The 10,670-nt window shown below is 50.3% G+C and overlaps 2 protein-coding genes across 2 annotated transcripts; both read right to left on the bottom strand.

The window, feature by feature from the left end:
- Positions 1-2,569: 2,569 nt before the first annotated feature.
- LOC100902873 (uncharacterized) lies at positions 2,570-3,235 on the bottom strand. The gene has a single exon (XM_003740643.1). The coding sequence runs from the start codon at positions 3,233-3,235 to the stop codon at positions 2,570-2,572; it is 666 nt and encodes a 221-aa protein (XP_003740691.1).
- Positions 3,236-3,378: 143 nt separating this feature from the next.
- LOC108863840 (uncharacterized) lies at positions 3,379-6,360 on the bottom strand. Its single transcript, XM_018638471.1, has 2 exons — positions 6,190-6,360; positions 3,379-6,048 (listed from the first exon to the last, which is right to left on the bottom strand). The coding sequence occupies exons 1-2, from the start codon at positions 6,358-6,360 to the stop codon at positions 3,379-3,381; spliced, it is 2,841 nt and encodes a 946-aa protein (XP_018493987.1).
- Positions 6,361-10,670: the final 4,310 nt, after the last annotated feature.

The following is a 10,670-nucleotide window of genomic DNA, read 5'->3' as shown; positions in this document are numbered from 1 at the left end:
GCTCCGGCCGCTGCGGCGAACGTGGAGAAACTCTATATATCCTATCTCTCAATCCAATCTTCGGGCCATAATATCCGATAGGTGCTTGATTCGCACATCGTTGTCTATAAAATTTCCGACTCACTGATAATGTCCGATTTCGACCCAAAAAATGCTCATCAGCGGGAAGCGCTGATTTTTTGTTTCCACCTCGGGAAAACTGCGACGGAGGCTCATGAAATGCTCGGCAGAGCTTACGGTGAACGAGCCCTTAGTCGCGCTCAAACATTCCGATGGTTCCTGAGATTTGGGAATGGGAATTTCACTGTCGAAACAAAAGATCGTGGGAAACCTCCACAGAAATTCGAGGACCTCGATCTGCAAGCATTACTAGACGAGGATGATACTCAGACGCAAGCGGAGCTTGCCGGGAGACTCGGCGTTAATCAATCGACGATCTCCAGACGGCTCCACGAAATGGGGAAAATCCAAAAGCTATCCAGATGGGTTCCTCATGAATTGACGGAAAGACAACAAGAGGCCCGTAAGACAATCAGCAAAATCCTTACTCGATAGATTCAAAAGGAATCATTACTGCATCGTGTCGTCACTAGCGACGAGAAATGGATATATTTTGAAAATCCGAAGCGTCAGAAATCGTGGGTGAACCCTGGGGAAGCACCTTCGAGCACCGTGAGGCCGAGCCGCTTCGGGAAAAAAGCAATGCTGTGCGTTTGGTGGGACCAGCGTGGAGTTATTTACTTCGAGCTTCTGAAGCCCGGCCAAACAGTCGACAGCGATCGTTACATCCAGCAATTGACGAATTTGTACTATGCCATGCGTCACATCCGTCCCGAAATTTGGTCATGGCGCGAGAGAGCAATCTTGTTGCACGACAACGCACCCTGCCACACTTCTAGCGACGTCTCGCGGACCATCGAAAGCCTGAACTGGGAAGTGCTACCCCATCCCGCTTACTCCCCAGACCTGGCCCCGTCCGACTACCACCTGTTCGCAGCAATGGGTCATGCACTTTCAGAGCAGAAGTTCGAGACCTTCGAAAATGTTCAAAATTGGGTGACCAATTTTTTCGCCTCAAAATCTCTAGAATTTTATTGGCGCGGAATCCATCGATTGCCTGAGAGATGGGCGTCGTGTATTAGCAACGACGGCGCGTACTTCGAATGAGATCAGTTCTTCTGATAAAAAATTACAAACTCGAGTTTTCAGCAAATTTTGTCTCATTTCATGAGCATACACCGTACTATATGGCGGTCAGCCCACGGAAACTGTTTCACTGCTGTACCCTTTCCACTGCAATGGTCATAGAGGGCCCATGGGCTGGGCCGGCCGACCTTCCCCGCGGACGCGATGAGAAGAGAATGAGAAAAAGGTTGAGAGTAGTCGAAGAAGAAGAATATAGTCAGAAAAGTAAAGGTTGAGCGGAAAAGAAAGCATAGACAACCGGATACCCGGATAGAATCGGCGCCCTGGACTCCAGCTCTTCCCTTCAAATGATTATCGTGTACCCGTATCGAGCTCCCCTCCTTCGTCATGCGAGCCAGCAGAAAATAATGTCCCGCACGGAATGGATCGCGGTCTCCAGAGGGGCACTCTAGGCTCACTCAGCTAGAATGCACCGCGATCCCTCGTATTCTATTATGTACCCTTGCATCGCGCTCTTTTGTGGTGAACTTTCATAGGAGGCACCATCCCTCTCTTATCCACCAAATCATGGGTCGCGGCGCGGCGCTGCGGTCGTCCCGCTGATCTAGCGGATCTAAGCCAAGTCGTAGGAATTCCCCAGTCTAGTCGACTCACGAAGTGGGAAGACTTGACTGAAATTCCATGAGGAGAGTGGATGAGTTCACCGAGGACAGAAAGCGACTGTGATCCGATAGGCGAGCAGGCGGTCTTTAAAGAAAACAAGCGAGAGCGGTCGACAGATACTCGAGCGCCCTCACTTGTTGGATGAAGCGGAGCGAGTGCTGATTACCTAAGTCGCTGCCATAGATAGATAGTAGGTCGTGTGGTACCTAAGCTGTAGGGATGATGATGATATCGGTGGGGTAGGTGAACGCTTGCACCTTTATTGATTCGGGTAAGATCGCACGTAGGGAGGTGCGAAAGCGTGCCTTATTTGAGATCTAGGATTTCTGAGGGGGTTCCTCGGGTTTGAGGTGATCTTTTGGCACGTTGGGGGTTTCGCGAAAATCTCCGTATCTTCGGAGGTAGGCTGTTTCCTGAGATCGATTCTTGTCGACATGGATATTGCTATCGTGTGCGTAATGAGATTGGGCACGGTTTCCTTATAGTCAGGCTCGAAAGTATGGCCCGCGGATTCTTCGTTCGGCCGTTACGGACTGTGCTGGTCCGGAGGCGTGAGAATGCTAAGTTAATTCCGTGAGGTGCCTGTAAGGTTGAGAAGTATGTGAAGATTTCTCCTCGGGTTGAGGTGGGTGGGAGTCCTCGGTGAACTCATCCACTCTCCTCATGGAATTCCAGTCAAGTCTTCCCACTTCGTGAGTCGACTAGACTGGGGAATTCCATTTCGTCGAGTTCCTTCGTTCACCGAGGACAGATAGCGATTTTAACGACCTGAACTGAGCACGGCGGAGGACATGGGCGAAGGATCCGGGGGACGGAAGTAGTGTTCGTAGAACGTGGTCGCGTTCGTCCATCGGGCCGTCTGGAGGATGTCCGGGAGTTGAAGTCCGCGAAGGTGTGCCGCGGTGGTGGAAGCGGCTCGAGTCGAATGGGCAGTGTATATGGATGTGTCAATTCCGGAGTCCCTGAGGACTATTTTCACCCAACGCGCTAGTGTGTCTTTAGAGGCTGATTTGTGCGGCTTTTTGGTTGTAAGAAATAAGGAAGTGGGTTGGAGGCGATAAGGGAGCGTGAGATCCGTGTAAGCTCGAAGGGCCGAAATGGGGCATCGGAGGGCATTTTGTGGGTATGCTTTAACCAGTAAGGAGGGCGAGTGGTGGCCATGTCTGCTGGTCTTGGTGAGGCCTCGACCGTAAGAGAATTCCCAGGCGTGGGGCTGCTGCGAGAGGGGTGGGAACACGAGGTCGGCGATTTCGCCTACCCGTGCGGCCGAGGTTAGCAACAGGAAAAGGAGTGTGCGGTAGGTCGCCTGTAGCAGCGTGAGCGAGTCAGAGGGCCCCCAGGTGTCCATGTGTGTCAAGAGGAGCTCGACGTCCCACACCGGCGGTCGGGGCTTCGAAGGAGGATACGTGTTGAAGATGCCCCGCATGAGCCGGCACACCGTAGGATGGTTCCCCACCTTGAACGAGTCTATGGGGTCGAGGTGGAAGGATAGGGCCGAGCGAAAGGAGTTTGCGGCGGAGTAGGAATATCCGCTGTTTGCAATGTCTGCCAGGAAGTTACATATGTGGTTCAAAGGAATTTTATGTGTAGGGGTATCTCGTTGTCTACACCAACGTACCCAATCGCGCCGGCATGAGTCGTATGCGCTACGTGTACTTGGGCGGATAGCGTTTTCCAGAAAGCGCGTCGCTTCTTGTGTGAGTTCAGGGGTGCTAGGCGCCAGGCTACGAGTTGCAGCCTTTGGCTGACCATGAGTGGATGAGGAGTGTTCGTTCTGTCGAGGATTAGGTTGATGTCCGATGGAAGAAGTATCGGTTGATCGATGCATCTTTGTAAGAGTCGTGGGAAGCATGGCTGCGTCGGCCAAAGGGGGCATATTAGTGTTAATTCGCAAGTGGGTAAGGAATCTAGGTAGGAGAGCGTTCGATCAACCAGCTTGAATGGAGGGAAGGCATAGAGGTTGGTCCAAGAATCCCATCGGGACAGGAAAGCGTCTACGCCGATTGCGAAGGGGTCTTTGACCCAACTAAAGTAGGTGTCAACTTCGTGGTTCGAGAAATCAGCGAACAGATCGATTTGGAAAGGTCCATGCATGGAGTTCAATCGGTCGAAGGTTGCTTGGTGTAGAGAGTAACTGTGGTTATCTAGCACTGTTCTTGACAACGTATCCGCGATGTCATTAAGCACTCCAGGAATGTAAGTTGCTTTGAGGTGGAGGTTGCGATCGAACGCCCATGCCCAAATCTGTCGAGACAAAGAATTCAGTGTTGGGGAGTGGAGCGAGCCGAAATTGTTAATACTGTGCATGGCGTTTGTGTTATCCGTGCGGATAGCAATTGTAGTATTGGAACAGTCCTTGGCCAGCCTCTGTACCGCCAGAAAAATTGCCTTAAGTTCCAGAGCATTTATATGAAGATGACGATCATCGTCATTCCATGCCCCACCGGTAGCTCCATGGCTACACCAAGCGCCCCAGCCCTGCAGTGAGCTGTCAGAGGTAATTTCTAATGAAACTAGCGGCGGTCGGATTGGTCCGGTAGCGATCGTATCGAGATGTGTTGTCCACCATTCGAGATCTGATCTTATGTCGGATGGCAATTGTTCTATGGCCTCGAGGTTCCGTGTTCGGCGGGTGGTGGTCGAGACGAGCCTGGCCAGGGAGGAACAGTGGTACCGCAGAGAGCGCACAATCGTTGTTAGAGCGTTCAATTTTCCTAGGACGCGATAGAGTGTGCGAAGAGTAGTATTTGAAGTTTCGAGAAGTAAGTTGATGTCTCGTTTGATTTGGAGGAGCTTTTCTCCTGGTACTGAGAGCCGCATTGTCGCGGAGTCGATATTGTAGCCCAGATACGTCACGCGTTGTGCAGGGATTAGAGAGGACTTTTCAAAATTGATTGTGTATCCTAAGGATTGGAGGAGTGATGTTGTGGCCTCAGTATGCTCTGTGAGCCGAGATGGTGAGTTTGCGATCAAGAGAAAATCGTCGAGGTATACTATAAGGACAACGCCGCGCTGCCGTAGGTTGGCCGCGACAGGTTTAAGTAGTTTGGTGAAGACGCGCGGACTCGTTTTCAGTCCGAAAGGTAGTCGGGCCCAGCAGTACGTGCTGTGCTGCCATCTGAATGCGAGGTATGGCTGACTCGATGTGTGTATTGGAATGGACAGAAAGGCGTCTTTCAGATCTATGCGAGTAAAGTAGCAGTCGGGAAAAACTGCCTCCTTGATTTCCAACCATCCTTCCATTTTGAACTTTTCGTTGGCGATGAATTCATTAAGAGGTTTCAGATTGATAACTGGGCGGAACTTTGAGGTGCCTTTCTTCGCGACCAAGAAAAGGTTTGAGAGGAAGCGCACCCGTTGGGGGGTAACTGGAATGATAGCCCCTTTGGCTAGGAGGTCGTTGACTAAGGTGTCCATGTTATTCGTTTCATCCTGAGAGAAATGAATAGGGTGTGGTGAAGATGGTTGGAAAGGAGGGGAAAGGAAGGAGATGCGGTATCCCCGGACCGTGCTCAGAATCCAGTCGTCGGAAGTGAGAAGTTCCCATTGGGTAGCAAAGTCTACCAGGGAGAGATACAAGGTACCTGGTTGGTTGGAAGTACTGTTGGTAGCTGAGCTTCCAGACCCTCTGGATGTAGAGTTGGGCGTATTGGACGTATTGTGCCGCGGAGCTGCGCTGTACCAGTCGGTGTTCTTTCCTTGTTGCTTCCATGGAATACGTCGATGGATGCTACGGTCCTGGTTTGGACGAGAGTACGGACGATAGCGCTGAATGGATGAGGTTGATGTGTCTTCGCCAAGCAAGACCTTCTTATCTTTCCGTAAACGTTCAACGTTCTTCGCGAATGACTGGCCCAGTAGGGAGTGACCCCGTTTAATCTTCGCTGTTGACGTTGGAACTCGAAAAGCCTGACAAGCTATTTCGATGCGCGCGTTCTCAGTAAGTTTAGCCGCGATGATGAGGGTTTTGGTGATATCAGAGAGTCGTTCCGCGAGGATTTTGGAATCCAACGTTTCCGGCGTGGAAGCAAGGCACGACATGGCGTCGGTCAAGGGCCGTGCCATCAAAGAGTGTGTTTCAGCCAACTTGACGAGAAGTGTATCTGCCTTAAGGGCGAGGAACGCTTTACTCGCTTTGAGGTGGGCCTCAACGTCGCGGAGTGGTTCTGGTACGAGGAACTGCAGTCCCTGAGGTTCGGGATACGCCAGTGCGATTTCCTCGGCCATCTTCTTGCAGTCCTTTGCGTCGAAAATTCGTTTCATACCGGCCAGGACGCTGGAGCTGTGAATTGAGTCGGTCAAGACCCATGAATAACGTTGCCGTGTCTACTAATTCCGTGCGAGGCAATTTGCGTACGCAGTTTAGTTATTGCGGTTTACCCATTTGATCGCCGGAGCGTTTGAGTCTTCCAATAAACCATCGAAAATTGAGGCTGAGGGTTCGGGCTGCTCGGGCGGGTTGGCCTTCGGCGTAACCGCATCCTCGAGTCTCACATCGTCGTCGTCCTCAAATTGGTCGAGCTCCTCTTCGTACAACTGAATGTCGCTCATTGTCTGTAAAATCGTCGACGTCAAACGTGTAGTCTCAGAAAGCCCCAGCAGAACGAGGGGGTGACTATTTGGGAGACAATTCATCGAGATTTTATATGTCAAGTAGTGCGCGATAGTTATGCGCAGGAGGCCCGTAGGCTTAGAGCTCAGTGCAGTGCGTCGCACGTCGAGGCTTTGCGCTTTCGCTCAAGTCAGCGATGGAGGCCTCCCTGCCGCTGCGGATGCGCCAGGAAATCAAAGACGATCGACGTTTGGAAGAGAAGTTCGCTGGTCTCGCCCCGCGCGGCGATGACGGCGCCGCCGCCATGAACGAGCAGACGGGGAATCCACTAGACCAGTGTTTCCCAAGAACGGGCAAGCGCCCAAATTTTTGGTCATGGCTTCTTTGACGGCGGGCACGGTCCATACGCCTCATTTATTGCTACTCAGTTGCAATACCGTCCGGCATGAGACGCTCAAGTACTCATTGAACAGATTGAAACACGGCATGCATCGAAAATAGCAGCTGGACGTCATGTCTTTGACGGCATCGGAATTTCAATCTCCCCTCCCCAATGTCTAAGTTTCGAAGTTGCCGCATCCATCGCAATTCGCGCTATAAATCGGAAAACAGCCGTTATAACGGTCATTGATGATTCCTCAAGTTGAATGGAGATGTACGCGCACATTTCCCCAAGTGCAGTGGCCGCGCACGTGAAATGTTGATCCACTTCCCGTCGTCTTATTTAGTCGAGTGTGGGTTCAGCGCCGTGAATGATCTGGTGAGCGCAAAGAGGAGCCGTCTCGATATCACCAGACGAGGAGATTTGAGATTGAAGCTCACCTCCATCCAGCCTAGGATAAAGAAGCTCTGCTCTGAGCAGGAAGCCCACTTCTCTCATTAATCATTAATGAGAGATTGGAACAAACTGTCTCAAGTCATGAAATCACGTTCTTTCGCTCTCATCTTATCTAGAAAATGTCAACACTGATGTATATGTGATTTAAGCGCAATAAAATTTGATATTGAGAGTATACACAGTGTTCATTTTTACGCTTGCCCTTCAACGCATCCATGGAATCGATCGTGGGTACGGTGTCTCACAAGAGCGGTTCGGTTGGGCATGAGAAATTTTGCTTGGGAAACACTGCACTAGACAACAACGGAAACGGAGCAGCTGACACGAATGGATCGCTAGCCGACAGGACCGCTCGTGAGGTTCGTCGATTGATCGAGTTTCTCCGAAAACGGGTGCGCGACTGGGAGGATAACAAGTATCTCGATGACTCTTCGAAACATCCTGAGGCTGCGGAGTCGGAGCGCCCGACACCAACGCGGGACAGCCGGCGCCGATTGAGAAGTACCATCGCTGCGGTAGTCCCGAAGAGCAAATTCACCGAGAGTCCGAAATTCAAGCTTCGACCATGTTTGTTCTGCCGTGCGCCCGACCATCGATCCTCGCAATGCTCCGCCAGCCTTCCCATCGCGAAACGTAGGGAAATCCTCCGCTCTCTGCAACGGTGCGAGAAATGTTTCAAGTTCGAGCATTCGGCTCCACCGGCTTGCCGTGGTCCTCGAGTCCCATGTGCGCGGTGTTCTTCTCGTTTGCACTACACATCAATGCACGAAGATGGAAAAGACGTCACAAGCGCGGCGATAGTGCAGGTCGCGGGCGGCGATAATCCTCAGGTCGGTGCACTGTTGCTCACGGCCAGCGCGTACGTCGTCAATGGAGGCATGAGGATTCCGATACGTGCGTTCCTTGATTCGGGGAGTACGTTGACTGTTATTTCGCCTGCCTTGCGGGCCATGCTGCGTGAGCCGCCTGTGGCCGTAAGTGATCTGAACATTCAGACCTTCTCGAACACGGTATCGCGCAACGGGGTTCCGCTGGTCAATGTCCGTATTGTGGGTGCCCGAGGTGGTCCGATTGTCGAGCTTCTGGCGCACGAATATCCGTTCAGTGTCGACCCACCTGACATTGGTTCTGAAGCTATATCTAAGGCGCTCGCGGACTTTGATCGGAGGTTGCCGCTCGCTGATCGCGTCCATGTTGGAGAGTGGAACAACTCGTCCCCGGCTTTGCTCATTGGAATGAATCAGCTCCACAAGATCATGGAAAAGGCTCTCCCGGAGGTGGTCATCGACGATATAGTGGCCCATTCGACCAAACTGGGTTGGGTTGTCGGAGGAGCGTTTCCCATCGGGAAGGAACACGTGAGGGGTGAGCTCAAGACTGCACACCTGGTTTGCTGCGCTGCTACTCTTTCGGCCTACGCGGCGATAAACACATCAGCTGCAAAGGATCTGGAGGCTCTCTGGAACCTCGAGGCGATTGGCATCACGGAATCCACCTCAGAGTCCAAGTGGTCGGTTGATGAAGAGGAGGCAGTCCGTCAATTCCATGAGTCACTCGTCCACGACGGACAACGATATATATTTTTCTTCTTTCAAGGATCACACGATCGATTCTCACTTAAATCAGAGATTTATTTTAATGGGTCGATTGAAACGATTTAACAACGATAGTATCGGTGGTATGATACGTAAGCATGAGAGCATTTACCTTAAATCAGAGAATCGATTTTCACGTGGTGAATCCCGCTCTTGGAGAACGCAGAATGGCTAGAGCCAGATTCTCCTATCTCTGGAGAGAAACGTGGCGGCAGTTTTCGAAAGGCGCCCTCTCTCAATATCGGCAGGGAGCAGGGACGATATTACATCTCCCCCCCCCCTCGTCTTCCTGAGATATCTAAACCAGGAAGTGAATAGGATCATCCACATTTGTTCTCCTTCAGGATGAGTTTGCTTGCGTGGAAAATGTTGGCTTCTTTTTTTCGCTTCCCACAATCGATCTCAAACATGGAGTTGGAGACTTGTTTCAGCACACGGAACGGTCCTATTCTCACATTATCTAGTTTGTTTCGATTGAGTTTGTTACCATTTTCAACGAAGACGAAATCTCCAACTTTTTATGCGGCAATTCACTCGGTTTCTATCGAAATAGGCTTTGTTTCTCTCGAAATTTCTCATAGTGTTGAGGAGAGCTTCTGCTCGATCCTTCTCTAAGTTGCTTTCCTCCACTAGATTTGTTGGAACGATGCTAGATCTTGTCCCGTCTATTAGATAATTTGGTTCGAATCTCGTGACACTATGAATGGTCGAGTTATATTCCTTAACACATTCTTCAGCTATTCGTGACCAAGGCCTATTCGTACTTTCGTTGATTTTACATCTTATTCTATTGACCAAGGTTTGATTCAACCTTTCGTTTAAACCGTTCGATGATGGATTATTCACTGAGGTGAAAACGAGCTGAATATTTCGCTTCTTCAGATATTGTTTTAGGTCCTTAGAGTTCAGGGCTGAGTACTGGTCCATCAAAATTGTGCAAACTTTCTTATCGCGTGTAGTTTTGTCGATGAGATCGATGAATTGTTTGGTCGTCTGATTACTTGTCGTGGCGACGAAGGCTTTACGAGAGAAATGATCCACTAGTATGTCCATGTACTTTTTCGGGGATCTGTTTCCGGCGAATCCACCGACCGTATCGATGGACATTATTTGGAAGGGTCTCGATGCTGGGCCTAACTGGGATAGTTTCCCCATAGGTCTACTGTTCCGAGTCTTGTTCTTGATGCACACATCACAATTTCTACAAAAGCGTTCTAAGAGAGAATCCATGTACTTGAAATAATAGAATGGTCGTATCCTGGCCGCTAGGTGATGTTTTCCGATGTGACCGTAGAAGTCATGAACTTTTTGGATCAACCAGAGTCCGAATTTTTGAGAAACGATCAATCGCTGCCTCTCCCGAATTTTCTTGAAACTCAAACCATCCCTCCATATGACGTTTTTCATTCTTTCGATATTTGGATAGTTTGCTTTCTGATCGTGAATGATTTCTTCCAAGTTTATCAAATTGACGACCTTAAGAACATCGTCTTCGTTCTCGAAACTTTCCAGGACCGGATTCCTGGAGAGTGAGTCCGCTTCCACATTGTCTTTGCCGCTTGCGTATTTGATCGTGAAATTATACTGAGAGAGATAGTATACGAGATCACCCAGGAATTCGTCGGTTCGCGCTTTAACTCTCAGAGTCTCCAGCGGTTTGTGGTCCGTTATTATTGTGAAGTTTCTGCCGATCAACCAATATTGCCAGAAGATAATCGCTTGTTTGATTGCCAAACACTCTAGATGAATCGCTTTTTTCTTTCGCTCGGCTGGGCTGAGACGCTTCGAGAAGTAAGCGACTGGATGTAGGACATTATTTTCCTGTGGTTGTTTCAAGATTGCTCCTACTCCTTCGCCACTAGCGTCCGTGTAGATG

The sequence above is a fragment of the Galendromus occidentalis genome, unplaced genomic scaffold, assembly GCF_000255335.2.
Source record: "Galendromus occidentalis unplaced genomic scaffold, Mocc_1.1 scf7180000077075, whole genome shotgun sequence".
NCBI lineage: Eukaryota > Metazoa > Arthropoda > Arachnida > Mesostigmata > Phytoseiidae > Galendromus > Galendromus occidentalis.
Note: the sequence above shows the minus strand (reverse complement) of the source record. Positions and strands in the feature narration are given on the sequence as shown.